The sequence below is a fragment of the Bubalus kerabau genome, chromosome 7 (assembly GCF_029407905.1).
Source record: "Bubalus kerabau isolate K-KA32 ecotype Philippines breed swamp buffalo chromosome 7, PCC_UOA_SB_1v2, whole genome shotgun sequence".
Lineage (NCBI taxonomy): Eukaryota > Metazoa > Chordata > Mammalia > Artiodactyla > Bovidae > Bubalus > Bubalus kerabau.
In genome coordinates this window covers 70,891,758-70,910,311 of record NC_073630.1, presented here as the reverse complement: position 1 = coordinate 70,910,311, position 18,554 = coordinate 70,891,758, and the positions used below count along the sequence as shown (strand labels likewise).

The 18,554-nt window shown below is 40.8% G+C and overlaps 2 protein-coding genes across 3 annotated transcripts in view; one reads left to right on the top strand and one right to left on the bottom strand.

Annotated features, from left to right (window-relative positions):
• NIPAL1 (NIPA like domain containing 1) overlaps positions 1–3,680 on the bottom strand; it is a 31,145-nt gene extending 27,465 nt beyond the window's left edge. Inside the window, exon 1 of one of the 2 annotated variants that reach the window (XM_055588504.1) lies at positions 3,124–3,680. In XM_055588504.1, the coding sequence (XP_055444479.1) occupies positions 3,124–3,169 (46 nt within the window). In that variant the 5' untranslated portion in view covers positions 3,170–3,680. The remainder of the gene's footprint in view (positions 1–3,123) is intronic. The other variant, XM_055588503.1, reaches the window with a different exon arrangement.
• CNGA1 (cyclic nucleotide gated channel subunit alpha 1) overlaps positions 1–18,554 on the top strand; it is an 89,781-nt gene that overhangs the window by 35,555 nt on the left and 35,672 nt on the right. The window contains exon 4 of the mRNA XM_055588497.1: positions 15,626–15,734. The gene's annotated coding sequence lies outside the window, so the exon portion shown is untranslated. The remainder of the gene's footprint in view (positions 1–15,625; positions 15,735–18,554) is intronic.

Genomic DNA, 18,554 nt, shown 5'->3' with positions numbered 1-18,554 from the left:
CTCAAATCCCTTATGATTATACAGTGGAAGTGAGAAGTAGATTTAGGGCCTAGATCTGATAGATAGAGTGCCTGATGAACTATGGATGGAGGTTCGTGACATTGTACAGGAGACAGGGATCAAGACCATCCGCATGGAAAAGAAATGCAAAAAAGCAAAATGGCTGTCTGGGGAGGCCTTACAAATAGCTGTGAAAAGAAGAGAAGTGAAAAGCAAAGGAGAAAAGGAAAGATATAAACATCTGAATGCAGAGTTCCAAAGAATATCAAGAAGAGATAAGAAAGCCTTCCTCAGCGACCAATGCAAAGAAATAGAGGAAAACAACAAAATGGGAAAGACTAAAGATCTCTTCAAGAAAATCAGAGATACCAAAGGAACATTTCATAACCCTGTACATGAAACAGCAAAAGAGACACTGATGTATAGAACAGTCTTTTGGACTCTGTGGGAGAGGGAGGGGGTGGGATGATTTGGGAGAATGGCATTGAAACATGTATAATATCATATATGAAACGAGTCGTCAGGCCAGGTTTGATCCACTGATACTGGATGCTTGGGGCTGGTGCACTGGGACGACCCAGAGGGATGGTATGGGGAGGGAGGAGGGAGGAGGGTTCAGGATGGGGAACACATGTATACCTGTGGCGGATTCGTTTTGATATATGGCAAAACCAATACAATATTGTAAAGTTAAAAAAAAAATAAAAAAAAAAGTAAAATCTCAGAATCATTAACATATACCATTGCTTCCAAGAGGTCAGAGAATGCGGATGGGCACCCACAAAAAAACAAAGTCTCAAATAATTTTGTACTTGGTTTCATTCCTAATTATGAAGACTTATTCAATTATTTGGGCCTCTAGGCCCAGACTGTCTTGCAAATCTCTCTGTTCTATTAAGAGAACCTAGGTCAATGTCATTTCAATAAGTGAACGAATGAAAAATGGATCCTTTACTCCATGTCAGGTCAGACTGTTTGCTTCATATATAATCCCACCTGCATCTACTCCTCAAACTCTAAACTGTAGGAATTATTCTCAATTTACAGATGAAGAAAGACTTAAGGAGGGTGTCATAGCTGAGAAGACTGCCTGTGTGCTCAGCTGCTTCAGTCATGTCGGATTCTTTGCAACTCTATGGACTGCAGCCCACCAGGATCCTCTGTCCGTGGGATTCTCCAGGCAAAAAGACTGGAGTGGGTTGCCATTCCCTCCTCCAGGCGATCTTCCTGATCCAGGGATCGAATTGGAGTCATCTGCATTTCCTGCATTGCAGGCAGATTCTTCACCACTGAGTCACCAGGGAAGTTTCACTGATAATTCTGATTTCTCTCAAGTCTTTTCCCCCAGTTGTTGTTCAGTCTCTCAGTTGTGTGTCCAACTCTTTGCAACCCCATGGACTGCAGCACACTAAGGTTCCCTGTCCTTCATCATCTCCCCAAGGCTGCTCAAACTCATGTCCATTGAGTTCGTGATGCCACCAGAGTCCCACACAATTACCACAGTTAACCCTTGGTATTAAACATGGAGGGCTTCCTTGGTGGTTCATTGGTAAAGAATCCACTTGCCAAAGCAGGAGACTTGAGTTCCATCCCTGGATTGGGAAGATCCTCTAGAGAAGGAAATGGCAATCCACTCCAGTATTCTTGCCTGGAGAATTAATTCCACGGACAGAGGAGCCTGGTGGCTATAGTCCGCGGAGTCACAAAGAGTCTTACAGAACTTAATGACTAAAAAACAATGACTAAACATGGAGCTTGAACATTTCTTGTTGGAACTAAATATATGAGCAAAGCAGGAAAATCATCCCTAAGTTCAAACAAGCAGGTTAATTCACACATCCTCCTTGGGTGGATGTGTTAGTAACAGTGGACATGTTAGTAACAGTCTGACTTACTGGTTTAGGAATTCTTTAGACAAAGATTGACTACCTAGGAAATAATTCTAGATCCTACTGCCTTCATAACCACTTTCAAAACTACAACTTTCTAATAGTTTGTGAATTGTTCAGGCATTTTACTCTATGTTCGTTCTTTCTCTTCCTGGCACCGTTCTGACTAGTTCACTGCGTTCTACCTTAAAAACAAAACAAACAATACCTCTCCACATCAAGGAATAAGCTGGGAGAGCCAAGGGAAGAGAAACTCGGGGGATTTGCCCGCAGTTTTGGGAAGGTAGAGTTCTTGCCACGCTTCTCATTGCCCCCTCCCTCTTTACATCCTTACTGGGTAAACCAGAAATCAGCTTTCCTCTGGACTCTGTACAAACGGAAAACTGTGATTTCACCAGATACAAACTGTCCGCCCGCGCCCCCTCCCCGCCTGCCTGGTCCCCAGGTCCTTAGTTTCATCCCGAGTTATTTGCGCCTTCGGTACTGAAGTTGTAGAAAACCCATGAGCAAAGGGCAAGGGGAGGCGCCCTCAGACTTGAGCCGAAGAGGGTGGAGGCAGAAACCCAGGCCACAGAGCAGTGAGAAACCTACAAATGATCACGCCCAGTTCCGGTCTCGCCTTAAGCAGCCAAGTGACTGTAGCGAGTCAGACGCGAGGCTACTGAGGTTGGAGGCGTTTTCACCTCTCAAAGAAAGAGGAGGGAGGTGGGCAGCCCAGCCTTGTTCAGCGTCCTCCCCCGAGGGTGTTCAGGGCGCCTGGCCCTCTACCGTTCTTGAGCTTCGCCAAGCCAGCGCTGGGCGCAAGACTGGACCTCCCCACCCCGCGCCGGGTCTATGGCCGCGCCCTCTACCCATGGGATGACGTAGACCACGGACTCTGGAAGTGAGTCCGAGTCAGTGGAAGCGTCTTTCTCGGATGAAACTTGGGAGTGTTCCCACAACACCCTGAACACCCCGTCAAGACAGTCAGCTCTCCATAATTTACGTGGACCTGTCTTCTAGAGTGGGAGTGGGAAGCCACGTATATCTTGTTCGACTCAGGCATTCCCATAGAGTCTGGCATATTGTTGGCACCAATAAATATCTGTTGACAGCTGAGAGAATGAATAAATGCATGAACGAGTACGTTAAGAGTCGGCGTTTCCCTTTCTGGACTCCACAAGTACCCGCGACCGCCCGCCGGGTCTCATCGCCATCCGGACGCCAAGTTCTCCTGCCCGGAGCAGACACTCACCTTCTCGGCAGGGCTCTCCGGGCGGCAGCCTCACCTGTCCCCCCATGGCCCCCGACGGGGCTTCCCAGGCGCAGAAGCTCGCTCCTCAAGCAACCGGTCTTCTCCTGCTCCCCATGTAACCGCGTTGGGGCGGAGCTGCGGGGTCTCTGACTGCGGCGCGCAGACCCCGGCCCCAGGCAGCCTCAGCCAATGGGGGCGGCGGGGTGGGGCCTCCGCTAGAGCCACGCCCCCGAGCCGCGGGGTTGGGTGCTGATTCCCACAGAGCGGGCGGAGGCTGCAGTCCGCCCGTGCAGGTATCGATGGTGGGTGCGAGGACGCCCCCTGGGGACCGCTGCTGGACCCAAGCAGAACAGAAGCACAGGCACACTTCGCGGGGTAAAGCGTCTCTTGGAGCGTGGAAGTCGCCAGCCAGGTCAACTCCGGGGCAATTTTGTGAAGTAAAAGTCTGTGCTGAGGCCCCCTTCAGGCTCTTCCCTGGTCGAAATGCCTTCTGCCGGGGGATTCTGAGGGCCCTGCTTTGGGTGTTCGCGGCTTTGCAGGGAAGTTGTGGCCCCTGGATTCTGCTCTGATACCAAGTAAAGTTTATTCTGGCGGCTTGAGAAGAGAGTTTGTTGTTTTGTATTATTATCAGCTTTTCCCTAAATCCCTAGGCTCAAACTCCCCACCTTCCATCTCTCCCTTTCCTAAGTCATATAGTTATTGCCCTAAACCCTAAAAGAAAGGCAATGCTCAAACTGAAACGACTAATTTCTACAAAATAGTAATAGCTAACGTTTATGACTTTATTTTTGGGGGCTCCAAAATCACTGCAGATGGTGATTGCAGCCATGAAATTAAAAGACGCTTACTCCTTGGAAGGAAAGTTATGACCAACCTAGATAGCATATTAAAAAGCAGAGACATTACTTTGCCAAAAAAGGTCCTTCTAGTCAAGGCTATGGTTTTTCCAGTGGTCATGTATGGATGTGAGAGTTGGACTGTGAAGAAAGCTGAGCGCTGAAGAATTGACACTTTTGAACTGTGGTGTTGGAGACGACTCTTGAGAGTCCCTTGGACTGCAAGGAGATTCTGCCAGTCCATTCTAAAGGAGATCAGTCCTGGGTGTTCATTGGAAAGACTGATGCTAAAGCTGAAACTCCAATACTTTGGTCACTTCATGCGAAGAGTTGACTCATTGGAAAAGACTCTGATGCTGGGAGGGATTGGGGGCAAGAGGAGAAGGGGACGACAGAGGATGAGATGGCTGGATGGCATCACCGACTCGATGGACGTGAGTTTGAGTGAACTCCAGGAGTTGGTGATGGACAGGGAGGCCTGGCGTGCTGCGATTCCTGGGGTCGCAAAGAGTTGGACACGACTGAGTGATTGAACTGAACTGAACGTTTATGATAGTCTTACTTCACCATGCATATGTAGGCACTTTATGTGTATTATCTCGTTATATCCCACAACATAGTCTGTTAACCCCTAGTTTACAGAGGAGAGATCAGAGGAAAAGAATGAGATTAAGTAATTTAACCAGCTATTCATTGGAAGGCTTGGTAGCAAGTCATTATGCAGCACGATAGGGGTATAATTCCTGGTAAAACTCTCACCACAGGAATGGGGTGCCTCTGTGCTATGGGGCTTCAGCAGGGAAGGAAATACTCTTGTCTGCCTATCTTACCTTTGCTGTAGGTAATCATGAGCAGCACTATTAACTTTGTTACCTAGGAGTTGCATAGCAGAGGCTCGATCTTGCTTTTCTTATTCTTAGGCTGAAACAGGAGGAGGATGAGGAGTTAAGATGCTAAGATCAGCAAACAAAACAATACAAGGTACACACTTTCACATGTGATTGGCTTGGAGGAGAAGGAATAGCATGGGGAGGTGAAAGTTGGAAGGAAGGGAGATTTATGCCAAACTTGGATTACTGTAAAGCTTAGATTTCTATTTAAATGTTTTGTTTATACCTTAGAGTTGAAAATTTTACCTTATCAAAGATTGGTGATGATAGTCAACAGGGATCTAAAGTACTATTTATTACTTAGTTAACTGACACATATGTAGCATTTATATGGACAAATATTCTGAGACCTTTATGAATATTTGCTTTTTAAATTATCATAATAGATAGAAACTATTCTTAATCCTCACTTTACAGATAACAAAAGGGAGGCACATACAGATTCAAAAACTTGCCTGTGAACATATAGCTAGTAAGTGGTGGAGCTGGGATGCTACCTGAGGCCTCAGAGTCTGTGCTCTTAACCCATTTGCTAATTGGATATTTTTTTTAAAAAAATGAAAAATGTATCTTTGAGATGATATATAAATCTAGATCTGCAACTATTGAGTGGTTTTCCTCCTGATTATAGATCACATTTTTCTGCCTTTTTTAATAAAATTTTTTATTATTTATTTATTTATCTTTGGCTGCACTGGATCTTCATTGCTGCGGGGGTCTTTTTCTAGTTGTGGCGAGTGGGGGCTACTCATTGTGGTGGCTTCTCTTGTTGCGGAGCATGGGCTCCAGGCACACAGGCTTCTGTAGCTGAGGCGTTTGGGTTCAGCAGTTGTGGTGCACGGGCTTAGCTGTTCCCAGGCATGTGGGATCTTAGTTCCCTGACCAAAGACTGAACCTGGTTTCCTGGACTACCAGGGAAGTCCCTGAACATGATATTTAAAATTCATGATTTATTTCTGAATCTAAGCATCATTTTATGACTTGTATTGACAAGCAAACAGTACAAAGTTTCTCCACATAGAAACTGATAAAATAATCTATGATGACTCAAGTGTTATTTCACTTGGCACTGCTGTCAGTAATACACAACCCTCTCTCCTCTGTGGTAGGTTCCTTCCCTACTCTGAATCCTTTGGAGCCCTTCTATATTTGATTATGTTGCTTAACTAGAAATTTTGTGGGCTTCCCAGGTGGTGCTAGTGGTAAAGAATCTGCCTACCAATGCAGGAGATGCAAGAGACACAGCTTTTATCCCTGGGTGTGAAAGATCCCCTCGAGTAGGAAATGGTATACCCCATGCACACACACACCCCACACATAACCATAAATTTGATACTCTAACAGTAATTATTAATTAATAGTGAACTCCAGGACCTTTCAGTAAATAATATCTTAATAGTTGTCATAATTGAGGTTCTAATGTATGCTATACCTGTGAGAAGAGTTTTGTGTAGAATATCTCTGCTGCTGCTGCTGCTGCTAAGTCGCTTCAGTCGTGTCCGACTCTGTGCGACCCCATAGACGGCAGCCCACCAGGCTCCTCTGTCCATGGGAGTCTCCAGGCAAGAACACTGGAGTGGGTTGCCATACCACTAATTGATAAAAAGGATCCCTTCGGCTATCAACTATACTGATAAAAACAAACACTTGCTAATTGGCAGAGCCAGTGTGCAACTCTACATTAGTTTGACTCCAAAGTCTGTTTGGTATTCTAAGCAACTGTTAACATCAGGTGCTAAAATTTTACTACTCAGCTTCTTTTAGATATATGAAAATTAATCAAAATTCTATCAGTTTTTTAAGATCAGTTAAATTCAGTAATAATAAATGTTTTCCTTTAAATTGCATGATAGTTTATGAAGAGTTGTGTAATTTCAGTTACAACAGCACAATGGTAACTTAGGTATGTACACTTCTTATGGGTAGGGCTGTGATTCTGTAGGCTCTAAAATCCTATTTTATTCATTCAGTAGGTCTGGTTTTACAGGTTGGATGCTTATGATCTGTAATTAGTGTGTGCTGTCCCTATAAACAAATCTACCTGAAAACCTAAACTATAATTAAGGAGTCAGTTTGCTCATTAGCAGGAATCTCACCACGTATTGAGGGCTTCCCAAGTGACTCAGTGGTAAAGCATCCACCTGCCAGTGTAGGAGACTCAGGAGACTCAGATTCGATCCCTAGGTTGGGAAGATTCTCTGGAGTAGGAAAGGACAACCCATCCCAGTGTTCTTGTCTGGAAAATCCCATGGACAGAGGAGTCTGACAGACTACAGTCCGTGGGATCACAGAGTTGGACAGGACTGAGTGACTGAGCCTGCACACATAGCCATATATTGAACACCTCATTTGTGGAAGAAAGGTTACTTACTATGTTAGATATAGCTTTTAACTAAGAAATAGAGAAGGCTTAAAAAATATTTTTAAAAATTGAAGTATAGTTAATTTACTGTGTGTGTCAGATGACACCACACTTAGGGCAGAAAGTGAAGAAGAACTAGAGCCTCTTGATGAAAGAGGAGAGTGAAAAAGCTGGCTTAAAACTCAACATTCAAAAAACTAAGATCATGGCATCTGGTCCCATCACTTCATGGTAAATTGATGGGGAAACAGTGGAAACAGTGTCACACTTTATTTTTGGGGGCTCCAAAATCACTGCAGATGGTGACTGCAGCCATGAAATTAAAAGACGCTTGCTCCTTGAAAGGAAAGTTATGACCAACCTAGATAGCATATTAAAAAGCACAGACATTACTTTGCCAACAAAGGTCCATCTCGTCAAAGCTATGGTTTTTCCAGTAGTCATGTATGGATGTGAGAGTTGGACTGTGAAGAAAGCTGAGCGCTGAAGAATTGACACTTTTGAACTGTGGTGTTGGAGAAGACTCTTGAGAGTGCCTTGGACTGCAAGGAGATCCAACCAGTCCATCCTAAAGGAAATCAGTCTTGAATATTCATTGGAAGGACTGATGCTGAAGCTGAAATTCCAATATTTTTGCCACCTGATGCAAAGAATTGATTCATTTGAAAAGACCCTTATTCTGGGAAAGATTGATGGCAGGAGGAGAAGGGGACGACAGAGGATGAGATGGTTGAATGGCATCATGGACTCAATGGACATGAGTTTGAGTAGGCTCCAAGAGTTGGTGATGGACAGGGAAGCCTGGCGTGCTACATTAAATGGGGTTGCAGAGTCGGACACGACTGAGTGACTGAACTGAACTGACTGAAGTGTACAGCAGAATGATTCAGTTATACATATATTCTTTTTCAGATTCTTTTCCATTATAGGTTATTGTATTGTAGTTCTCCTGCTATACAGTAGGTCTTTACTGCTTAGCTATTATATATATAGTAGTATGAATATAAATTCATTTGTGTCACTTTTTCAGATTCCTCTATTATATAATATGAAATAGAGAAGTTTTATAACTTGCCCTCGGTAACACAGTTAGCAAGTAGAAGAACAGGATTTTGAACCAAAGTGTATCTGACATCCAAAGCTGATATTCCTGACTATTAAGGCAGATTGCTTCTCATAGGGAGTGATATGCACACTCCCTATCCCAGTGCCTGGCATGTAACACTCCCCATTTTTTTCTTCACTGAATAAGGACACTAGCATTTTGTCAATCTTGCACATTTTATGTATTTTGAACTCTGAGTTTACTGAATGAAGAAGAGTGAAAAGATATTTAATAAATGTATGTTATATTAATGTGGATACATACTAGCTATTTGGGAGTGGTAAATTGATGAAAATCATGGATCATTTCAGAAAAGAACATATTTTCATGTATATAGCACATCATGTTATAGTATCATGGGGTCCTGGACCCCCAAATTATGCTAATGGGATTTAAGAACTTTTGGGTTCAAAGGGCAGTGGAAGGCGGTTCTACTGTTTATCAGTATTGCTACTCTCAAAACTGTACAGCCTCTACTTTCTCTTTCTGGAATCCTGAATAATAAAGTAAATATAGGTACAGGAAAATATGTAAGTTTTTCATTCATCTATTTCAATGAATATTACTGAGGCACTGATATGCACTAACTCCTTATTTTCCAAACAGAACCCCCAATCTCCCTCTATCCCCATCGTGTTCTTCATGATGCCTTCCTATCTCATTAAATTACAACCTATTGTTTGGTTTCATAAATCAAAAAATCGAAAGTCACCTTGACTTCATTCTTTCACTCACACCGCCCCCCACCCCTGCCTCCATGTAGTCAGTCAGCAAATCTTATTGTCTCTGTCTTAAAAATACATCCCCTTCTCATCATCTCCACATCTGCCATCCTGGTCTGAACCACTGTCATCTCTCACTGAATTGCTGTCATAGCCTCCTAACTGTTCTTCACATGATCTGTCCTCTAAGACCTTAACTCCTTTCTCTCCTGTCTTTGCTTCCTCTAACTTAGCCACCTGACCTCTTTGATATTCTTTAAATACTCTAAGGCAGTCCTGTTTTTGAGCTTTGCACATGTTTTCTTGCCAGGCAGGATCTGCCCCTCCCTGGAACTAGGCATGACTAGCTCTGTGCCTATATTGAGGTCTCAGCTAGGTGAGGTCTTCCCTGAATACCCCATCTGAAACTGTCCTGCCTTATCCCCAAATCATTTTCTCCCCCCTGCCTTATTTTATCATATTATTAATCACTGTCTGACTTCTGTGTTTACTGCTTAGTTTATTGTCTTGTGCCATCCTATCCCATTAGAATGTACCCTCTATGAGGGCGGGAACTTAGTTTTGCTTACTATTAAACTTTTTAGTGCTTAGAAGGGAGCCTGGCACTGAATATCTGTTAAATGAATGATTATGCATGGTATTGAGCTAAACACTAAAGATACAGTCGTGAATAACACAGATGCAGTCCCTTGTGGAGTTTACAGTTTTTATAGGGGAGACAGACATTAAACAATGTAGCTCAGCTGGTGAAGAATCTGCCTGCAATGCAGGAAACCTCGGTTTGATTCCTGGGTTGGGAAGATCCCCTAGAGAAGGGAAAGGCTACCCACTCCAGTATTCTGGCCAGGAGAATTCCATGGCGTGTATAGTCCATGGGGTCGCAAAGAGTCAGACACTACTGAGTGACTTTTACCTTCAGTTCAGTTCAGTTCAGTCGCTCAGTCGTGTCTGACTCCTTGCGACCCCATGAATGGCATGACCCCATGAATGGCAGCATGCCAGGCCTCCCTGTCCATCACCAGCTCCCGGAATTCACTCAGACTCACATCCAACAAAAACAACAGAATGATCTCTGTTCGTTTCCAAGGCAAACCATTCAATATCAGGGTAATCCAAGTCTATGTCCCAACCAGTAACACTGAAGAAGCTGCAGTTGAATGGTTCTATGAAGACCTACAAGACCTTTTAGAACTAACATCCAAAAAAGATGTCCTTTTCATTATAGGGGACTGGAATGCAAAAGTAGGAAGTCAAGAAACACCTGGAGTAACAGGCAAATTTGGCCTGGGAATACGGAATGAAGCAGGGCAAAGACTAATAGAGTTTTGCGAAGAAAATGCACTGGTCATAGCAAACACCCTCTTCCAACAACACAAGAGAAGACTCTACACATGGACATCACCAGATGGTCAACACCAAAATCAGATTGATTATATTCTTTGCAGCCAAAGATGGAGAAGCTCTATACAGTCAACAAAAACAAGACCAGGAGCTGACTGTGGCTCAGATCATGAATTCCTTATTACCAAATTCAGACTTAAATTGAAGAAAGTAGGGAAAACCACTAGACCATTCAGGTATGACCTAACTCAAATCCCTTATGATTATACAGTGGAAGTGAGAAGTAGATTTAGGGCCTAGATCTGATAGATAGAGTGCCTGATGAACTATGGATGGAGGTTCGTGACATTGTACAGGAGACAGGGATCAAGACCATCCGCATGGAAAAGAAATGCAAAAAAGCAAAATGGCTGTCTGGGGAGGCCTTACAAATAGCTGTGAAAAGAAGAGAAGCGAAAAGCAAAGGAGAAAAGGAAAGATATAAACATCTGAATGCAGAGTTCCAAAGAATAGCAAGAAGAGATAAGAAAGCCTTCCTCAGCAATCAATGCAAAGAAATAGAGGAAAACAACAGAATGGGAAAGACTAGAGATCTCTTCAAGAAAATTAGAGATACCAAGGGAACATTTCATGCAAAGATGGGCTCGAAAAAGGACAGAAATGGTATGGACCTAACAGAAGCAGAAGATATTAAGAAGAGGTGGCAAGAATACACAGAAGAACTGTACAAAAAAGATCTTCACAGCCCAGATAATCACGATGGTGTAATCACTCATCTAGAGCCAGACATCCTGGAATGTGAAGTCAAGTGGGCCTTAGAAAGCATCACTACGAACAAAGCTAGTGGAGGTGATGGAATTCCAGTTGAGCTATTTCAAACCCTGAAAGATGATGCTGTGAAAGTGCTGTACTCAATATGCCAGCCAATTTGGAAAACTCAGCAGTGGCCACAGGACTGGAAAAGGTCAGTTTTCATTCCAGTCCCAAAGAAAGGCAATGCCAAAGAATGCTCAAACTACCGCACAATTGCACTCATCTCACATGTTAGTAAAGTAATGCTCAAAATTCTCCAAGCCAGGCTTCAGCAATATGTGAACCGTGAACTTCCTGATGTTCAGGATGGTTTTAGAAAAGGCAGAGGAACCAGAGATCAAATTGCCAACATCCGCTGGATCATGGAAAAAGCAAGAGAGTTCCAGAAAAACATCTATTTCTGCTTTCTTGACTATGCCAAAGCCTTTGACTGTGTGGATCACAATAAACTGTGGAAAATTCTGAAAGAGATGGGAATACCAGACCACCTGACCTGCCTCTTGAGAAATCTGTATGCAGGTCAGGAAGCAACAGTTAGAACTGAACATGGAACAACAGACTGGTTCCAAATAGGAAAAGGAGTTCGTCAAGGCTGTATATTGTCACCCTACTCATTTAACTTATTTGCAGAGTACATCATGAGAAATACTGGACTGGAAGAAACACAAACTGGAATCAAGATTGCTGGGAGAAATCTCAATAACCTCAGATATGCAGATGACACCACCCTTATGGCAGAAAGCGAAGAGGAACTAAAAAGCCTCTTGATGAAAGTGAAAGAGGAGAGTGAAAAAGTTGGCTTAAAGCTCAACATTTTGAAAACAAAGATCATGGCATCCGGGATCATGGCATCCGGTCCCATCACTTCATGGGAAATATATGGGGAAACAGTGGAAGCAGTGTCAGACTTTTACTTTACACCAGATTTAATTATTATTGTTATAAATGCTGAGAAGACATCATTGGCCATTCTGACTGCAGGTCTTGGTGTGTTGGAAGACATACTATCAAATATTTAATAATTTAGGGCCAAGCGCCAGAATCCTTTACATCACACCATTTTTTGAAATGAAAATGCAAAAGAATCAATGTCACACAAATGAGCATCTACAGTTAGAGGCAGTTTAAATAGGATTATAAAGATTTAGAGGGAGCTGACAAAGCAAGGCTGGGAACCAGACTAAAAGTAGCCTACTAAACAGATAATCCAGTCTGGCTATGTTCTTTCCATCAGTCAAGGTTACTGCAGGTCCCAGGAAAAGAAATCCATTGGTAGACTGGGTCAAGTTAATTGTACTTTGGAGGGGAAAACAAAATGAATCAAGATGAAACATACTTTTACCCTTTTAAATTTGGGTAAATCAGAAAAGTATCCTGGTATGTGTGTTGTATATACAAAAACAACATTCCTACTTACCTTCAATTTCAGCAGAGATAATTTTCCCCCAGAAGTTTTCTTGACCAACTCTTTTCCTCTCCAAATCTTAGGGCTTCTTTTGTGTGCTTCCTTAGCCCTCTATCACACTCTTTGGCAAGTACCTCTTGCTTTGCCTGTTTCCTTCTTGTAGATAATCTCTAAGGAAACGGCTTGTGGGTGTGCTCCCAGACCTTAGAATAGCACCCAGCATAGTGTGGTGTTCGGGAATTACATGTTGAATGAATTCTATGCCTTTGTGAAGGACTATTATTTCACACTGTTAAGTACTGTACACACAGAAAACACCGATTTTCATTTTAAAAAACTAAAGAGAATTATTTTATTTGGTCACACTCTGCTAGAATTATGTAATAAATTGTTTAGAAACAAGATATAAAAAATAGCTCTGTATCTTTACCTATTAGTTATTTAATAGCCACATGTACCTGTCTATCAAAAGTCCAACTGCAACATGTTGAATACAGGTAAGGCCTAAGCAATGTGCTGCAAAGCTCCAGTTTAGAGGAAAGCGAAAGGAGAGAGAGCGCATTATTAAGTGTCCTTTTATATACACCATGAGTGTATCATATGCTGTAATCTTGCTCCATTTTTCTCACAAAAATGTACTGAGGGAGGTATTATATTTCCATTTTACAGATAAGGAAATTGAGGCTCAGAAAGATTAAGTCATTTTCTCAAGACTGCACAACTAGTAAGTGTCATCCCAAGAATCAAAAACATTCACTACATCTTTAATTACAGTTTTGGAATAGGAAAGGTGCACAAAGGCAGTGTAAGCTAGTAAGGGAAGATAAACGAGAGCTTCTTATGGGGGGTGTGTGTGTGTGTGTGATTCATTGGGGAATAGCTATTTTATAATGGCAAGTTCTGAAGTTTTATGTCAACCAGGGGTTGAGTTGGCAGGAGGAAGAAAGGTATCAGAATTATTGCTTCAACTTTCTTATTTAATTCATTGAATCATTCTAAGAGTATTTCAATTAACAAGCAATCCAGGGGAAAATGAATGGCACTATGAGGGAAGGAGTTCCTAATCTTGTCATCTTGTTTTATTTTTAGGTATATTTGTTTTAGTTACATCTTTGGGCTTCCCTCATAGCTCATTGGTAAAGAATCTGCCTGCAATGCAGGAGACCCCGGTTTGATTCTTGGGTCGGGAAGATCCACTGGAGAAGGGATAGGCTACCCATTCCAGTATTTTTGGGCTTCTCTTGTGGCTCAGCTGGTAAAGAATCTGCCTGCAGTGTGGAAGACCTGGGTTCAATCCCTGGGTTGGGAAGATCCTCTGGAGAAGGGAAAGACTATCCACTCCAGTATTCTGGCATGGAGAATTACATGAACTGTAGAGTCTATGGGGTCAGTCACAAAGCACTGGGCGTTACTTTCACTTGGTGTATGAAGTAAGATTAGAAAAAGATTGCTCTAAATAAGATATTTCCTGAGCAGCAAATGTATTTTTATTTATTTTTTTTACTTCTTTTTGGCCATGCCATGTGACTTGTAGGATCTTAGTGCCGTGACCAGGGATAGAATCTGGGCTCCTGGCACTGGAAGTGTGGAGTCCTAACCACTGGACAGTCAGGGAATTTTCAAGAAAATAAATTTTCAACTTTTAAAAGAAAGCATACACATTTCTGATAGTAGACCAATTATTGTAAAATAAAGTTTAACTCTTTTGTTTATCTTTAAAAATGTTTAATAGTCACTTATCAAGTGTTTACCATGCTTTAGGAAGTGTAATAAACTCTTCATATTACTATATCTTGTTTTAATCCTCAGATCTGCAAGGTATTATCATGTCCATTCCATGGAAACTGAAACTGAGGCCCAGAGGGTTCACTACCATGCTCTAGTCTCAGAGCTGATGAACTTGGAGCTGAGGTTCAAACCAGGCCTGTGACTCCAAAACCTCTGCATGTAAACTTAGCATGGCATCACAGACACCACCCCAACCTAAAGGTAGCTGTAGTTCCTGTAAGAGAGACAGAAGTAAAGTGAACATTGAATTTAAGAACAAAAGGTTCTTTATTATTAGACAAGTATAATTTTCTGAAAAATTCTTACTTCCAAGAAGAGATCTCTAAGCATATTAAGGAAGTCTACAATAATAAATCAGAAAAAAAGTTTTGTGAGTATGTGAAGTGAAGTGAAAGTTGCTCAGTCATGTCCAACTCTTTGTGATCCCACAGACTATAGAGTGGAATTCTCCACGCCAGAATACTGGAGTGGAGAGCCATTCCCTTCTCCAGGAGATCTTCCTAACCCAGGAATTGAACCACGGTCTCCTGCATTGCAGACAGATTCTTTACTAGGTGAGCCACCATGGAAGCCCTTAGTGAGTATGTAAACTATCAAATATTGCATTAAAAACTCTGAGGAAAATTTACTGTTTGGTCATTAGAATAATATTTGGACACTAACTGGCATATCTTATTGCCACACTTAAAGTATGCCTTATTCAGGGACGCTCAGACTCATCCAATTTTATTTTTGACTAGATATGAGACATGCAGCTCTTCCAAAAAACACACATTAAATGGGTCAAGGAATAAATAAGTACACCTTATTTATATTTTAATAGTTTTATTATGATGGCACTGTATTTAAAATTTTAGTCATAATTTGTAAAAGCCTATAATTCTATCCAGATTGTAATGCTGAATAAATTGAAAATAGAACTTTAATAAAATTCATTAGCCAATATTACCTTTGGTTAAGCTTGATTGCAAATTTGTTAAGAGGTATAGTATGAGAAAACCCCTTTTGTTCCTAAATCTGTCACATATTAATAAGCTTGGGCTCTAGCAAAGGATAATGGTGCTTTGCTGTTATTTTCATCTGTATATAAATCCGCAAATCCAATAGTGGCTCATGAAAATCCTCCTTTGTCAATGCCACAGAACTGTTTCTTTCCTTGGGAATGATTAAGAAAACTAGCTGTTTGTGCATGTTTAAGGAAAAGAAAAAGATCAGCGTATTTATTTCTTTTAAAAATTAGGACCTGGATTTTGACAATGTCCAGATTTATATTATATCCCTGTTTGCTTTGGATACACCACTGACTTCTGTTTCTGGAAGACACAGATATAGTGCTTAAGCAACCAAAGGTAAGAACTCAGTGGTAATTAAAATTATATTTTCACATATGTTTATACTTCTGTTTCGATTTATTAATGCATCAGCATTTGCTTTGTTTTCCATGGTATATGCTTTCTAGCTACAACTGATGGTTTTATTTTTATTGATTTCTTTGTATTTTTGACAGATAAATGAATATTCTACTAAACACAATTTAGTTAAAGATACAATTTTAGTTAAAAATAACACTAAATAAAGTCTGGCAATATGGTCCTGCTAATCTGAATATCATAGCATAGTAAATACTGCCTTTTTGCAAGTTTCAAGTTCATTTTTTACAAATGTAGGTATAGTTGATTTACAATGTTGTCTTAGTTTCTAGTGTACAACAAAATGATTCAGTTATATATATATATATAAAATATATGAATGTATGTGTATACATATGTTACATATATATATTCTTTTTCAGATTCTGTTCTGTTTGGGTTATTAAAAGATATTGAGTAGAGTCCCCTGTGCTATACAGTAGGTCCTTGTTGTTTACCTTCAAGTTCATTTTTAGAAGTCAAAACAATACCTTTGTTCAGATGTGTCTTTCCTCAAAGGAAGTATCATATACTAGGTTTTATTTCTTTTTAAGATATTTGAAGATGGAACACTGTCAAATTCATATAAATCTTAATAAAACTCCCTGAAAATATGAGCTCCCACTCATTGGAGACATTTAAGAACTTTTAAAATGTTAGTTACTTTATAAACATTATTATAGAAACCTGTACACCTCCTTTTAGAGGTAAGTGGTCTAAAGAAGTTTAATGACTCTCTCAATGTAACATATTACTATTATGTGATGGAGCCAGAATTTAAATTATCTTGCTTTCTTTTATTTCTCTATGATAGGCATGTATAATTTAATTAGACTTTAAAAAACTTATCAGTTATTTGATAGTTTTATTTTCCTGGCCTCCCTGGTGGCTCAGAAAGTAAAGAATCTAACGAATCTGCCTGCAAGGCAGGAGACTTGGGTTTGATCCCTGAGTCAGGAAGATGCCCTGTAGAAGGGAATGGCTACCCACTCTAGTATTCTTGCCTGGAGAATTCCATGGACAGAGAAGCCTGGAGGGGTACAGTCCACAGGGTCACCAAGAGTCAGGAACCATTGAGTGACTGACACTTTCACTTTTTTCACTTTATTTTTATAAACTTAAAACTACTCTTTATCATGTTTATTGTGCCAAGATTCAGTTCAGTTCAGTCACTCAGTCATGTCTGACTCTTTGCAACCCCATGAATCGCAGCACGCCAGGCCTCCCTGTCTATCACCAACTCCCGGATTTGCTCAGACTCACGTCCATTGAGTCAGTGATGCCATCCAGCCATCCCATCCTCTGTCGTCTCCTTCTCCTCCTGCCCCCAATCCCTCCCAGCATCAGAGTCTTTTCCAATGAGTCAACTCTTCGCATGAGGTGGCCAAAGTACTGGAGTTTCCGCTTTAGCATCATTCCTTCCAAAGAAATCCCAGGGCTGATCTCCTTCAGAATGGACTGGTTGGATCTCCTTGCCGTCCAAGGGACTCTCAAGAGTCTTCTCCAACACCACAGTTCAAAAGCATCAATTCTTTGGCGCTCAGCTTTCTTCACAGTCCAACTCTTATATCCATCCATCCATACATACATACATAATATATATATTATGTATATATATATACACATACGTAATGTATACATACATACATACATACATAATGCCAAGATTACAGGATTTTAAATATTTGTGCTTTCATTCTGTATCAGAAAGTTAGACTTTATTAAACTGAGCTTTTAAAATGTTCCTACTGTTAAAGACATATCTTATAACTAGCTTTTCACTCCTTGACCTTTTCTGTTTATATATCCCTCAGTCAATTTGTTCCACTATATTCATTCTTTCACTTACTGTTCTTTCTATAAATGTTACTTACAGTTTTGTTATATGAAGCAGGTGGATAAAAGAGAATGGTGGTGGTTAAGCATCATGGTGTTAACTGCAAATAAAAGACCTAATAATTATTGATTATACTTTATATCCCATAGTGCAGGGTCCCCAGCCTCTAGGATCTAATGCTTGATGACCTGGGGTGAAGCAGATGTAATAACAATAGAAATAAAGTGTACAGTAAATGTAATGACCTTGAATCATTACCAAACCATCCCCCTCGACCCTGGTCCTTGGGAAAATTGTCTTCCATGAAATTGGTCCCTGGTGCCAAAAAGGCTGGGGACCGCTGCATAGAGAATACACCCTCTTTCCTCTACTCCTAGAATATTGGTACATATTGATCACAACAATAATCTCAATTAGGCAAAAAAGTATACATTATCTGGTCACAGTCAAATAAAGTTAAAAATTAATAAGTTTAAATTAAGGACCCTACCCCTTAGAAATGAAAAAAAAAAATGGGTGGGAAGGGGGAGAAATATCAAATAACTCTTTGAAGATAATAGCAAGACACTATTGTAGATCTTTCTCTTTTTCATGGAGGTAATTTTTTAAGCTATGAAATTAATAATGCTAAAAACTTAAAAGTCTGGATAAAATAGATTATTTTCTACATAAACAAATGCCTAAATTTAAATTGAAAAGTAAAACTTAAATTGACTAAAACTTATGGACGTGATTTTAAAAAGGGGTCCAAAACTACCTCCAAAAAAGCTACTGTACCCTAGATATTTTTATTTATTATTCAATAAAGACTTACTTGGTACCTATTATGTGCCAGTGATTATCTTAGATAGAAACTTTGCTTTGTTTCCTACTGTGTCCCCATCAGTAGTTCAGCGGGATAAATCTACATAGTGCCAGAGCCT